Source organism: Gallinula chloropus, assembly GCF_964237585.1.
Source record: "Gallinula chloropus genome assembly, chromosome: 1".
NCBI lineage: Eukaryota > Metazoa > Chordata > Aves > Gruiformes > Rallidae > Gallinula > Gallinula chloropus.
The window spans coordinates 210,392,741-210,408,286 of NC_140085.1; the positions used below are offsets into that span (position 1 = coordinate 210,392,741).

A 15,546-nucleotide genomic window follows, 5' to 3' on the forward strand; every position below is an offset into this window, starting at 1 on the left:
CCTGGAGAGCAGCCCTGCTGAGAAGAACCTGGGGGTTCTGGTGGATGAGAAACTTCACATGAGCCAGCAGTGGCTCTTGCAGCTCGCAAGGCCAATGGGATCCTGGGCTCCATCAGCAGAGGGGTGGCAGCAGGGACAGGGAGGGGATTGTCCCTCTCTACTCTGCCCTCGTGAGGCCCCATCTGGAGTCCTGTGTCCAGGTCTGAGGCCCCAATACAAGAAAGATGTGGAACTGTTGGAGAGGGTTCAGAAGAGCCACAAAGATGATTAGAGGGCTGGAGCAGCTCCCCTACGAAGAGAGGCTGGGGGAGCTGGGCTTGTTCAGCCTGGAGAAGAGAAGGCTGCGGGGGGACCTCATTGCAGCCTTCCAGTCCCTGAAGGGAACATACAAACAGGAGGGGAATCAACTTTTTCAAAGGGTAGATAATGGCAGGACAAGGGGGAATGGATTAAAACTAAAGGAAGGAAGGTTTAGATTAGATCTTAGGGGGAAGTTTTTTACAGAAGGAGTGGTGAGGTGCTGGAACAGGCTGCCCAGAGAGGTGGTGGATGCCCCGTCCCTGGAGGTGTTCAAGGCCAGGTTGGATGGTGCCCTGGGCAACCTCGTGTAGCTCCAGGCCTGGAGGTTGGTGTCCCTGCCTGTGGCAGGGAGGTTGGAGCTCTGTGATCCTTGGGGTCCCTTCCAACCCAGACCATTCTATGATTCCATGACTCGGGTAAGGAATGTAAATTACCTGTATAACCTGAGCAGCAAGCTCAGGCGTCCCGTGCTTCAAGTCATGCCCGTTAATCGCGAGCACGCGGTCGTTGCTGCAGAGCCTGCCGTCCTGAGCAGCCAAGCCCCCTTCCAGAAGGTCGAGAATAAAAACTCCTGGCTCATCTGTTCTGCGCACAAGCTTGATGCCCAGCTGCTCGCTGGAGTCGCGCTTATGCAGCGTCACCTGGAAGCTGTCATCCCGCGAGGAGCCGGTGGTGTCCGCGTGGTTGTGCGTGCGGCTGCCGAACCGCCGCTCCCTCAGCACGGTGAGGTGCAGCACGGAGCAAGGCTGGGAAAGCACAGCTCGAGCATGGTTGTGGGACACGTTGCTTATGTCAAAGCTATTAACCTGCAAAACAACAACAGCAACAACATCAGAATGGTATTGTCATGAGTTTAATTGCTCCTGGTTGTGGAAATAAAGTCCAAGCTTGAAGCAACCTAAATATCTGACCCTAACAGCGTCATCTTTCCATCCTCTTTGGCTGCTCAATCTACAAACCTGGTTTTAGGTTGGAAAAGACCCTTAGGAGCATTGAGCCCAACTTCTAATATAGCACTGGCAAGTCTACCACCAAACCATGTCCCTAAGCACCACATCTACACAGCTTTTAGACACCTCAGGGGATGGTGACTCAATCACTTCCCTGGGCAGCCTGTTCCAGTGCTTGACAACCCGCTCAGTGAAGGAATTTTTCTTAATATCCAATCTAAACTTTCCCTGGCACAAGCTTCCCATAAAAGTGACATCTAACAATGAACATCCTCTGTCACCATAGACCAAGGTTTCTGTTCTTCTGGTCTCCCACACTTCCTTAGATCTTCATTTTCCAGGACAAGAGCCTTGCATGTGCTCTCAGTGCCAAGTCCAGTAACATTTAGAACTATAAAGTAACAGCTATAAAACGAAATATATCCAAATCTCTGAAGAAAGCTTACGTCTAACAGTAGGCAGTACTTTCATAATGTGAATTTTTTTTAAAAAAAAATTCCTTGAATTCCAGAATAATAAACTTTCTTCATTAAGATGACAGAAAAAGGTGTTTGCACTACTTCTCAAGTCTTAGAATGAACTTGGGAGATTTTCCTCCGATTTCAACTAGGTCATGGTTTCAGACTTCTAACCTGTATCACTTAAAAATCAGTTGTAAATGAAGAAAAAGATTAAACTTTCCTTCCCTATAAACAAGAATTGTGCTTGTTATGTGGCCCACTGATAGAAAGATCAGTAATCTTCCGACATTTCTTGCACTATAAAGTGAAGAGTAAAAATCGACAGCACAATGAGATTTGGCAGAAAACAGGAGCAACACAAACCCCAGCACAAAAGCTGTGCTTGCCCTGTTCTGTAAGAAGGGGGTTGACATTAACACTAAACCATCATCTTTAGCACATGCTATTGTGCCCTGATGGAGGAACTCCTTGCCCAGTAAAAAAACTAATGTCAAATGGACCACACTGACCTGCCTTACCTAAGCCTTTTACTGCTCCCCACTGCAACTTAAGTAAGTCATGAGTGGCGTCCCCCAGGGCTCAGTCCTGGGTCCAGTCTTATTCAACATCTTTATCAATGACCTTGATGAAGGGATTGAATGTTCCCTCAGTAAGCTTGGAGATGACACTAAGCTGGGAGGAAGTGTTGATCTGCCTGAGGGTAGGGAGGCTCTTCAGAGGGATCTGAACAGACTGGACCGATGGGCTGAGACCAATGGGATGAAGTTTAACATGGCCAAGTGTAGAGTGCTGCACGTGGGACAGAACAACCCCATGCAGCGCTACAGGCTGGGGGAGACTGGCTGGAGAGCTGTCAGGAAGAGAAGGACCTGGGGGTGTTGGTTGACTGCAGGCTGAATATGAGTCAGCAGTGTGCTCAGGCAGCCAAGGCCAATGGCATCTTGGCTGGTATCAAAAACAGTGTGGCCAGTAGGTCTAGGGAGGTAATTGTGTCCCTGGACTGGGCATTGGTGAGGCCACACCTCGAGTGCTGTGTCCAGTTCTGGGCTCCTCACCATCAGAAGGACATTGAGGTCCTGGAGCAAGTGCAGAGAAGGGGAACCAGGCTGGGGAAGGGGCTGGAGGGAAAATCCTATGAGGAGCGGCTGAGGGAGCTGGGGCTGTTTAGCCTGGAGAAGACGAGGCTGAGGGGAGACCTTCTCCCCACCTACAACTACCTGAAGGGAGGTTGTAGAGAGGTGGGCGATGGTCTCTTCAGCCAGGGGACAGGAGATGGGACAAGGGGAAATGGCATGAAGCTGTGCCAGGGCAGGGACAGATTGGACATTAGAAACAAATGTTTTCCAGCAAGAGTTGTCAGGGCCTGGAACAGGCTGCCCAGGGAGGGGGTTGAGTCACCTTCCCTGGATGTGTTCAAAAAAAGGGTAGATGAGGCACTTAGGGGTCTGGTTGAGCTTAGGATAGGAATGGTTGGACTTGATGATCTTCAAAGGTCTTTTCCAACCTTGTGATTCTGTGATTCTGTGATTGCAATTCACCATCTTATACCAATATTAACACTATGAAAGAAAAAAGGAACAAAGTAATAGACAGGACCCGTAAATCAATGTTTGACAGCTGTCACATTTACATCAGGCATCTGACTTGAGGGTCTCTGAGAGGTCGGTGCCACACCAACTGGCTGCGATGGCTTCAGCATGGCGAAGGGGCAGCGGTACCCTCACTAAGTCACCTCCAGCACGATGCTTGGTACAAAGCTGCTGCTCCCAGCAGCACCAGGAGCTCAGACACCAACTATAGCTGTGTCCTGGTCAGCAACTGCCCTGAGACAGGCTGTGCCCTTGGGCAGAGGGAAGAGAGGCATAGCTAGGAGAAATAACATTTAGAGCTGCCACCCACAAAACCCACTATGGCTCATCTGCCAGAGCCCTTAAATTAAATCTAGTTTTATTTTTAGCTGTCGCTAGCTAAAGTAAATACATAAAATATGGAAGCATTCAAAGGGCACAGAAGAATATATGCAATAAAATATAATTCTTCTTTCTACAAGGCAGTTCACAATTTCAGAGTAAAACAGCCTGAGCATTTCTTGGGGAAAGAGATTCTCATTAGGACATGTTTTACATGAATTACAGCCACAGTCCAGCACAAAAAAGGAACAATTTGTAGAGCACTCCAGAAATGTTAGGCACCTATCTCTACCTTGCAGGCAACATACGCTTTTATGTAGCTGTTACTAAATGCTGTTCCCTCAGATCTTAAAAGGGTAATACTTCTTGTTTGACTGGGCAAGAAAATGCTGAGTTTCACCTCACAGTCCTTTCTGGCTTTATTTTGATCTGCTACTGCTCAGAAAAGCCTCTGAAGGCATTTTCAGAACTACCTGACTGAAGGGTGCACGCTGAGCTGCATCTACCTCTGCGTTTATTTACAGCTGGCAGAGACTGAGCCTGCTCACACAACAGCTCAGCACCTCCACAGGTAAATGCAATGCAATATTGTACCTTCCAAAAAGTTTGGGGTTTAACCTCCTGTACCTCTCCCTCAGCATGACCGAAGGACATCTCCCCAGCACCTGACAGCCCCAGTGCCAGCACACTGATAGGGAAGACTCACTGCAAGTTTATAAATCCTATTTATAGTCAATTTATTGGCACTTACGGCTTTGGAAACTATAACCAACACCTGCCCAAACAGCAAGAATTTCCAAAGCTTCACTTCAAGCTCCTTACTCTGGCGAGCAAGGAGAGCCCTTGACTATCAAAATAAAGTAGGCAGCGTTCAATCAGTGTCTGAGACTGCTTGTTAAAAAGGCAACACTTTGGAAAGCCCTTGGGTTGCTTTCTTGGCCAGCTCCTATCCTAACACTTCAAGAGAGGAAAAAGGCACGTTTCTCAAAAGGGACTTTATTTTTTAAAGTGCAAGCTAATTTCATTCCAAGGGTGACTACAGTATTTAAAGCTCCTTTTATCGGCTTGTTTTCAAACAAGGGAAATGAAAACAGCCGGTGCTAATTTTGGACTGATCTCAGGCTATCAGATCAAAGGCAAACATAGTTACTGAAGTCATTCTGAAATGACTGTAACGGGGTTGCTTCAGGTGGAATGAGTAAGAACAGAAAAAATTCGGAGAACTGTCCTGTTTACGTAAAATTCAGCTGCTGCCATTTGCTGAGAGTCCTATCAAAAACCCCTTTCCCTAACATAAAATTTAAACTCTAAAATTAATAAATTTGATCTTTTTATACTGTCTGCATTACTTTAAAATGTAACAAAAATACACACTAGATCATAAGCAACTTAAGTTACAATCATTTACCTTTTTATGAAAAAATATTCGGAGCACCCTGCTTCAAGCCATGCCAGCGAAGAATGTCACTGACTTTTTTACACATACTAAAAGATGCAGGTCAAAATGCTTCAGCTATTGGAAGGTAACACTGAAGCCTGATTAAATTAACAGTTTAGACTGTCAGCCTTACAGTCCACAAATTGCTTTCTGCATAAGACAAATGATGCCAACTTGCTAGCCAGAAGTAACTTTGGGTTCCTTTGGAAAGCACCTGCATGGAGCTGGAATAAAGCTCCACAGCGTTTAAAACCAGAAAAATAAACCCGTATTTAAAACATTAATCAGAGATGCTAAGGAGGAATATTAATCCCATGGACCGGTCCCACAAACAACATAAAGCATGATAGTCAAAAGTGCTAGAATAACAGGCTCTGCTCTGAATATTAATTTGCCTGCCAACTGGTAATTGCAAAGCTAACATTTACACAACATCGTCTGACAAGGAAAATCTCCCATCTCGTTTAACAGGCAGCTCCGCAAGGAGTGAATGGAAAGCAAGCAGACAGAATACATAATTAGTTCCATACTTGCAGTATTTGGTCTCCAGCAAGAAGTCTTCCATCTCTGGCAATGATCCCATCCCGATAAACCTCTTGAATGACAATGTTGATCAAAGGCGTTTCATTGCCACCCACTATGCTAATTCCTAATTCGATATAAGGATTGGACCGATGAATTTCAATAGTAGTGATCTCTCCTTCGGGCAAGGTAGGTGGCTGTTGATTTGCTGCCAATTATTTTACAAAAAGAAAGATGATTAATATCCTTTATACCTCATTCACTTTCAATAAAGCAAATCACCAAAGGACGACATAGAGAGGCCACATGACAACAGTTTAACTAAACAAGCGCAATTGGATTGGTTTCACTGCTTGTTTGAACACCTAGCTCGTTAGAAACAGCTCTCTAATGATTTAGTAGCATCCATGCTTCTTGAAATGGGATTATTTGTGTTGGAAAACGGTATTCTGAACCCTTTGGATCCCGTCCTTTACCATAAAATTCCTATGTTTCATTGCCAGTTTGATGACTTGCATATTCACATTTGATGATGATAATAAAAATGTGTTTTGGGGCTTATCCCACAGAGCGACTTGCTCATGCCTCTTTGTTAGCTGGTCTCACAACTGCACTAGGAGCTGCCACTGAGTTACTGAGAAGAAGCCCATTTCTGAAGCAAACATGGAGACAACTAAAGAGGAAAAGGAGGATGCTAAAAGATGGCAAATACGGAGGAGAAGGAAGGGGACAAGACCACCTTCCTCTGTGGTAAGGTTCAGCATTTCCTCTCTAAAATCCCAGATGCTAGAGACGTTACTGCTGGTTCGGTGCAGATGGATGCAGGAGCTACTCAGCTGCCTTTTCGTTCGAGCTGGCCAGCAGTCCGTGTGTGGGATGGCTGCTGATCCAGGAGTGGGGGGAAGAGGGAAGAAGGGAAAAGAAATCTCATCTTAGAAAACAACGTTTGTTTTTTGCAGAAAAGACACTCCTTCCATCTCGCTGCAACGCCAGCGCCACAAGTAGATTAACCTGAACTACTGCACCATGATGTGATAACATCACGATACAGGACCACGATATCTGGCACAAACTCTTTCTTCCCTTCCTAAGTGTGAGCTTATCCCAGTTGTAAACTTGCACATAACTAAACCCCACTAACGCTTCTCCAGGAATCATGAGAGAGAAGAGCAGAAAATGAAGACGCGCATTCACGGTCGGCAAGAGACAAGCTCTGACACCACAAATGTTTCCACATCTGATAAAAGAGACTTGAGAAGATAAGTGGTGACATACTGTCTGCTACTGTGTTCTCCTCAAAAGGCGGGTTGTCGACACCAGGCTCATCTGTCCATGCAGGAAGGGCGGGCGAGGTGAAGCTCTGCTCAGCCGGCACTATTCCCTGATCTGCATCTGGAGATAAACTGTTCGGCTGCTCTGTCCCACCCGGACCGCTCTCGCCCTCGGCTTCTGCTTGCAGCTTGCTTGTTTTCCTTCTCTCCAGAGCAACCCTTCGATGAGAAGCCCCAGGACACCTGCGAAGACAACGTTTATACCATGCTTCAAGCCAGCAGCAATGTTTGGAGCACAAAATACCTGGGTAATTCACCAAACAAAATCGTCTTCCTCAAAGACGCAGCTCTAAATCAGTCATAAAAAAACACTGAACACACTGGATTTTAAGGCCAAAATATGTTTTAGTGGTCAGAACCCTGAAACAATACTGCCTTCTTCACAAAACTTTTAACATGTAGTTTTTTGACCACGACCTAAATGTGCTGCAACTCCTTCTGAGTGCGGACTTACTCTGTTACATGCATCCCACTTACTGGAAAATAAAGATTAAACAGTACAGGCATAAAATTCTGCTGGCATAAAAAGCAAAGCCCCCTTCAAAAGCTCATTTGAAGACCCACTAAAGCAGTCTCATTTCACCTTAGTAAGCTGAGATAAGGAAACATCATATTTTCTTTCGCTCATTCAGGGGAAGAAAGAGATGAAAATTCTACCTATGTTGGAATGCAAGTGTTAAAATACTGAACAAAAAAAAAGTAATGCTTGTCTAGGAGTTTGCATGAAAAGTCTGGAAAAAGTAACTCTGCTCATCGTCTCCTCTCGAGTCAGCAGAAGGTCTTTCATCCTCCTCCTGTCTTCTCTTTTTTAGTTCCTGACTTCACACTGGAGGTGTAATTTTTTGCTTTCCCTCAGGTAACAATGCTCCAGGAGGAATTGTCACTTTTTACTATAAACTCATTTTTGTGAGTTCCTATTATTCTTAATGCAATTATTTATTTTTTTGCTTATGCTTAAAATCCTACAGTAGTTTATTGCAAAGAACGTTCACAATGTTGCACATTCCCTGAAAGCCTTCATTTATAGAATGTTCTTACATTAATGTGTGGATATGTGAATGTGGACATCAGCCTTACACCTGCCTGTGTGGCAGTTTTGCCAGTGTCCAATATATCACTTCTTAACAGTATGTGATGTCCTCCTTAAAGTTCCTTCTTCTGGAGCTGCTGACCATCTAAAGATGCTTGTATTGTAGCAGTGTCAGGGAAAAAAAGGAACTGTGGTTTTGAAAGGACTCTCTGTTTGGGAACTTGACAGGTTGTTATAGCAAAAGAAGAAATGATTTATTTTTGCAACGGGAGAAGAAATGTGTTAACGGAGTAAGAGACAGCAGAAGCCTAACGATGGCCAACCTCGTTAAATTGGAATGTTTTGGGAATCACAATTCTGCTCTGACATTTGGTGAAGGGGGTTTGATCATTATATGGTTAGACTGGTTTGGCATGAGGGATTTTGAAGAAATTTAAACGGAGTTATTCAGCTCTGAAGAATGTTGATAAAGACACCCGTGTAGCTTTTGTGACCCCCCCAGTAGTGTTACACACACATAAAGTGATAAATATATATATATCGATCATTATATATAAAGTTATGATATACATGTTTAGAGGAATAGCGTGAGGTAACCCAAACATGCTGCGAAATACACATAAATACATAAACCAGAGACAGTGCACACTATGCAATGACACATTTAAGAACTCATTTCTTCGGGCTCTCCCCAAAGCGACTGCTGGTCATCTAGTTCTTCTGAGTTAAGAAAGAGCAAGCATGGGAGATGAAAATTGCTTAAAAGGTTTCGTGTTGGGAAAACAGTTTATCTGATTTTAACGCTGGAACTGCAACCCTACTTCTTGCTGTGGCCCTGGTAGTATTTATTACATAAAATCATTGGCATAGTAGGGCCGCTCAGCTAAGGAATTTGGCCAGTTTCAATTTCCTTTGGTGACCAGAGACGCACAGTTACAGGTAAAACTCGGGAGGAAGTTTTTATCATTGACCATTTCACAATACAAACCTCAGAACAAGAATCCCAAAAGGCCAAGAAAGAGAGAAATGCAATCCCCTCCAAATTCCTAAAGTGCTTTGACTTGATGGGTTAGCCCTTCAATCCCCCAGATCTTAGCACTGGCAACAGGAAAAGAAAGGACGAGCAACCTCCAACATCACTCGCCTCTGCAGCAACATGGCAAGGGGTAAATGCTCTTGTGAAGGAAACCTCTTGTCTGCTGAGAGCTCTCACAGAGGTGCTCTGCCCCACTGATCTTCCAGAGTTTAGGACAAATCCTCCCCAAGCTGCACATCCTTGCTGTCCCCAAACCAAACTGCCCTGCTATAGGAGTGGTGATTTTTCAGCAGAGGTGAATGAATAGCTCAAAAGTGACCCAGTCAGAGGACCACACTTCAACCCCACTGAGCTTGGACTGCAGTCCAGCCTTACTACTTCTGTGAACCAGATACTTGCTTAGGTGTCTTCTACCAAAAGACTGTGCTGTTGACTCTTACCCAGCCAGCTTACAAGGCCTGCGGAACCTAAGGCCTGCGGACCCCAAGGCCTGCAGATCCCAAGGCCTGCAGATCCCAAGGCCTGTGGATCTGGTGTAGGTGGCAAAGCACGCCTTGGATTTTGGGGGGGGGGTTTGAAACTATATCAAACCATGAGGGAATAAAAATCACCCCTGGAAGTGTCCTATTTCTGTCAAAGCCTTCCAAACCCCAGCCAGGTCCTCCTCCCACCCTCCTTCAGAGAGCACATTCCCACATCGTTACCTGGCAGCTGATGAAAGCCGTTGAGCGAAATATAAATAGATTTTAGGTTTATTTTTGCCAATGATATTTAATTAGCATTTCAAAGGCTAATATCAAGAAATGTAAACAGCCTCCTGAGCACACCTACTCTATTCAGCGGATTCCCTTTTGAGCAGCACTCTACAAGGCAAAAAATGAAAAAAAACCCCAAAAACATATTTTTTCCCAAATTAACCAGTAATTGTAACAGCCTATAAATTACAGCCTGGTATAGTGCACCCATATTGCCAGGCAAACAGTTCTCTGGTGGAGACATTAATTCACAGGATGCCAATTCCTTGGTCTTCAAACACGATATGCCACCTACTAAGCACCAAAGCCCAGTATGGCCTGGAAAGCAGCCCTGAGGAAAAGGACTTGGGACTACTTGTGGATGAGAAGCTGGACATGAGCCACCAATGTGCATCTGCAGCCCAGAAAGCCAACTGCATCCTGGGCTGCATCAAAAGAAGTGTGGCCTGAGCAGATTGAGAGAGGGGATTCTGCCCCTCTGTTCTGCTCTACTGAGACCTCACGTGGAATACCGTGTCCAGCTTTGGAGCCCTCAACACAAGAAGCACATGGACCTGTTGCAGCATGTCCAGAGGAGGGCCATAAAAATGATCAAAGGGTTAGAACATCTCTCCTATGAAGACAGGCTGAGAGAGTTGGGCTTGTTCAGCTTGGAGAAGAGAAGGCTCCAAGGGCACTTTATAGCATCCTTCCAGTACCTGAAAGGTGCCTGTAAGAAAGCTGTGGAAGAACTGTTCATGAGGACATGTAGCAGTAGGACAAGGGGTTCTGGTTTTAAACTCCAAAAGGGGAGATTTTTGTTGGATATTAAGAAAAAGTTCTTCAATATGAGGGTGGTGGATCATTGGAACAGGTTACCCTGGGAGGTAGTGGAGGCCCCATCCCTGGAGACATTCAAGGTCAGGCTTGATGGTGCTCTGAGCAACCTGATCTAGTGAAGATGTCTCTGCTTACTGCAGGAGGGTTGGACTAGATGACCTTTAAAGCTCCCTTCCAACCTTACACATTCTACGATTCTACGACTGGTATTCAAGCACAGCAATAAGGAGATTTTTCTTTTCCACTTGCAACATAAAGATTTTTATTGGCAGTAGGAATGTACTATTCACAAACAGCAAAGCTATACAGCAGCTGTAACAGTTAACAAGTGCCAATAAATCTGGGAAGGTGCACACCCTCACTAATTCTGGTTTTTGCCAAATAGCTGTGATAAACAGCATTTTGGACTAAATCTTGTAAACAAGTTATGTACACAGATGGGCATCTCAGGATCAAAATGAGCACTGAAGATTGCTTTTATGGGTACAGGAATCCATTCCCATACAACAAATTGCATAAATAAGGGCTGAAATGAGACTGAAATGTGTCTTACAGGAGTGGCATTTCATGTCTACCTACAAAGCCAGAATATCTTGACTAGGAGCAAGAAGAAAGGCAGGAGTGTTTTTAGAATGTCAAGCAATTGTTTAATTTCTTTCATGAAATGAAGCTGCTCAAGAACAGGCATACTGAAGCAACCAGCTAAAGCAACTGAGTGACATTATTTTATAGGAAAACTTGGAGAGAAGTTGTTCTTGGGATGTAAAGTGCTTATATTCATCACCCCCCTTCTCCCTTCAGCACCAGCTTTTGCTCAGTTGTGGATGGTGGCAAAGTGTAGCTTTTTACCTTCAACTTCTCTTAATCTATATCAGACAGAGAAGAAAAGTTTTCCCTTCCATTTCTTTCTTTATTTTTTTTTTTACAGCCAAGTCTGCTGGGTTTCTCATTTAAAAGCTGCCTTCTTGGAACACTAGCAGCAATCCCTCTCTGCAGATAAAAAGAGCTTTCATACAAAATTAAGATGTAGTTTACAGTGTAGTCCGTGGAATAACAGTAGGGGCTCAAAAAACACATTTGCTCACTGACTACGAAAAAGAAAGACTTCATTGTAACTTAGACCACCAGCTTCTGCCCAGTCTGGAGGTTCGATAAAAGCAAATACACCAAATAGCCTCAAACCAGTTGCACTAAATCGTTTTCCAAGCAGGAGATGAATTTAAGCAAGGACTGCAGAGAAGGAACCCGAATGCCTTTGCTATTGCTCATAAAACTTTGCCAGCAAAGTGACCTTAAGCAGCAATTCTGGCAAGATTTACAGCTGCAATTCAGAGTAAAACACAGTTCTGCTTCGGAAAGTTGTGTTTAGGTCTTGTTTGTTCTTTTGCTAGCAAAAAGAAAAAGAAAAAAAAAGAAAGAAAAGTTGGCACTGGGAATTATCTCGGTTTGGGAATTAGAGAAGACTGAGGAAAAGGAAAAAAGAGTGGGTTTGTTGCACATTTCTCTCTCATACTCAACAATCTGAGGACCCTACAAGAAGCCAGGTGGATTCAGAGCAGGGGACAATCATAGAAAGATCCTCTGGCTTTCCAGCAATGGAAAGAGTCTGTGGGGCATGGAGAAACTCCAGATCAGCTGCCCATCTGCAGAGGAGGCAAAAGAGGGTTAAATCCTACAGATCCTCTACACTTCTCCTGGTGAGGCAAAGCACAGGGTAGGGACGGTGCTTGCAGCTAATGTGGGACTGGGTGGGAAGAACAGGACTTGGCAGCACTGTCATAAACACCAAAATAGCTGGGATTGCCAAGATTTCCAATGATAAAATTCTTATCTACATAACCAATTTTCCCATTGGTCTTGTTAATCTCAATCCACACATTAATAATAGTTCAATTCTTTCTTCAATTTCAGAAAGTACAGTCCTACATAAAGTTCAAACTTAACCTGGCATAAAATTGGTGTGAATGTTGGCCTCAACATTCAAATGTGTTGAAAAATGGCTCACGACTTGAACTTCCATAGGAGAATAGAGGAGGGGAAAACTGAAGCCCAACTCAAAAGCAATATATAATCAAAATGCTCTCATGAAAAAGTATGAATTTCAGAGTATGTTTTTGTATCACAGAGTTTCTGCAGGTCAGAATAATCCATAAGAATTCACTGCATTAAAACCATACACAGAAAAGCCCAATATTTCTCTGTCAGATTTCCTTCTGATAAATATACTTCCAATACATAGAAGTGGAACCTGCACCTACTTTACTAAACATCAACAAATTTTCTACACCAAGTGACCAGGAAAAAAACAGTACAACTCAGCATTACTCCTTTTCTTTTTTTTCCCTTTTTTTTTTTTGTCCTTTAAATCACATTATGTGCCCTGTGTTTAACTGGGAAAACCACAGTTCTCAAGTGAATGTCATGAAACGGAGAGACTGACAAATCAGGAGCATTTTCTTTATGCAACAAGGTGTCACCAAGTGCAATTAGTGACCATGAAGTAAGCCAGTTTGTGTCTCATGCCTCTCATCTCCTTGCTGGAGCTGCTTGAGGGAACCTTACGCTCTGAGGTGCCTGGTGGAGACGATGACATTTTCTTCCAGCTTTTATGCTCAGATGGAGCCGATTAAAACAACACTGGAAAACCCGAGTGTGAATGTTTTTAGACAGTGAAAACTAACCAACCATACTGCATCTCTTCAAAATACAAACCAGCTCATGTAAGGGCTTGCTGGGACCGGTTTATAGCAAGCTACAGTGAAAATTCAAAAATTATAATAATACTCAATTTCATATTTCTTCCCTACATTTAATGATCAGCAGTAGAATTTTACTGGATTCAGTAATCCATGTAAAATCAAATTCAAAATACACAGTTGCAGCCATCGTTTATGTCAGCAATGGTAATTTACAGGTGTTCAGATGTTTGCAAATAAACTTAATTGAAAACTGTAAATCACCATACACTCAAAATGTGTATCGGCATCCCAAGACAACAGAAGGAATTGAAAATGAGCAGCCTTCTGCAACTGAAAGCTTTTTTCCAGCTGACAAACAGGAAAAGCTAGTGACTCAGCTCACTCGGATTTTATAATAACCTTGTGCATTAAGTACATGAATATTTCATATATACCTAAAGAGAGCATACCCAGTGTTCCATGTACATATAAACTACGTGGCCCTGTGTAAACAGCCCTGATATCATTCAAAGAGATGCCAACCAAGGAAAATGGACTGAAGAGGTGAGGGAAATGACACTGGGAAGCCAGAAGCTGAACCAAATGTGTAGCAGGAGTCTTGCTAGCATTTTGCCTTTTATTAAAATCAAATCAGTTTAGTATTAGGATTATGAATCAAACAAACAGTTGGGCTTCTTCACCACCCTCAGTCATCATATAGATCAGAAATTACTTGCCTGGAGGAAACAAGCAGGAGCCTAAGCTAGCACAAAAACCATGGGAAGAAATAAAAAAAAACCCAAACCGAACCCACAGACCAACAAACAACCCCCCCAAAAAAAACCTAGAGAGAAAGGCTTCTCACTAGTCATCCCTGTACCTCCCTGACATGTATACTGCACATGTGTATGTTCAGGCTGAACATACAACCACCAAAACCCAGGCAGCTCCAGGCTCACCACAGTCCATAGCGGTGCCGCATGTCCTGCACATCCATGATCCTCCCAGGCTCTGAATCCCTGTAAGCCTTCAGGATGTGGGGAAGAAGGGAAGAGGGCATGCTGGAAATGTGCACGTGAACAAACTGTTTCCAGGGCCAGCAGTGGCTGCTCTCTTCCCTTCCTCAGCAGAGCACCTACCTGCCTGCATGCACACCCACACCACGCCTGACTCCCAAACCATCTCCTTTCACCTGAAGATGGTCTCCAAGAGTCTCCAAATGGACAAAGACTAAGAGAAAGTTCATGGGGTAGATCCATGCACCTCTCAAATAAATCTTTCCATCTGCGTGGCGCTGGACTGGACTAAGGGTGAGCAGAGCAGGCACACAGCTAATTACCCCCCTTCTCAGCAAGGGGGACAGGAAAGGATATTTTTCCCATCCCACTGCAGCCACCACTGTACCTCCCTCTGGGCCTAAGGGTTTTCAAGCCCACTGTGGAGGATTCTTTGCCTGAAGAGCCAGCACAGACACGATTACCAAACCTCATGAAATGGGCAAGCGATGAAGTTCATACAGGCGGGTTTAAAAAATAAAAAGGGGGGGGAAAAAAAGGTAAGTAAACCAGGTAAGAACAAAGCCCATGATGAAGTCCTGGAAATAAAAAGATCTCATCTTAGCTGATGAGTGAGGAGGCCACAGGAGCTGGAACTCCTACCATCCATTTTTGAGAGAAGTCACCAGACAATACGCTGCTTGTTACAAACGCTGCTGACATAACCACTCACATAGAGAATTGTATTTCTCAAGTGCCTTTTGTCTATGTACAATGGATATGCACAATGCTTCTTATCCTGGGTTTGATGCTTTTCTGCAGGGACAGTTACATACTTTTCTGAAACCTCTCTCCACAAAACCAACACAGCTTTTCAAATAGGAGCTGTACACAGGGAATGTTTTCTGGTAGAGGATGCAGTTCCCCTGCACTGGATCCTCTGAAGTCTGATGCATTTCCTTTGAATATGGAACTTCATTCGCTACTTAATTTTCTTATAATTTCATCAATTACTAGAAGTTTAAAGTTAGTCTAGAATAGATATTATTTTAGCCCCGGGAATGGTTGGACTTGATGATCTTCAAAGGTCTCTTCCAACCTTGTGATTAATTCCACCATATTTTGGCTTTAACATAAATGGTATGCCCAAGTCTTTGTTCATGACTCATGTAACAAAATAGCAAATGATTTAAAAAAAGCTATTTGCTGAAATTATTCTCCAACCTATGGAGGAAACAAAAGAAGTCAAATGTATCCCTCAAAACCAGCTTAACGTTTTTCCATTAGAAAAATGGCTTTGCCTTGCAGAGAAGAATGAAAC

General features: G+C 43.9%; 1 protein-coding gene across 1 annotated transcript in view; it reads right to left on the reverse strand.

The window, feature by feature from the left end:
* LNX2 (ligand of numb-protein X 2) overlaps window positions 1-15,546 on the reverse strand; it is a 62,782-nt gene that overhangs the window by 12,176 nt on the left and 35,060 nt on the right. The window contains exons 3-5 of the mRNA XM_084261297.1: window positions 6,857-7,095; window positions 5,590-5,789; window positions 735-1,106 (exon numbers count right to left, since the gene is read on the reverse strand). Coding sequence (XP_084117423.1) covers window positions 735-1,106; window positions 5,590-5,789; window positions 6,857-7,095 — 811 coding nt within the window. The remainder of the gene's footprint in view (window positions 1-734; window positions 1,107-5,589; window positions 5,790-6,856; window positions 7,096-15,546) is intronic.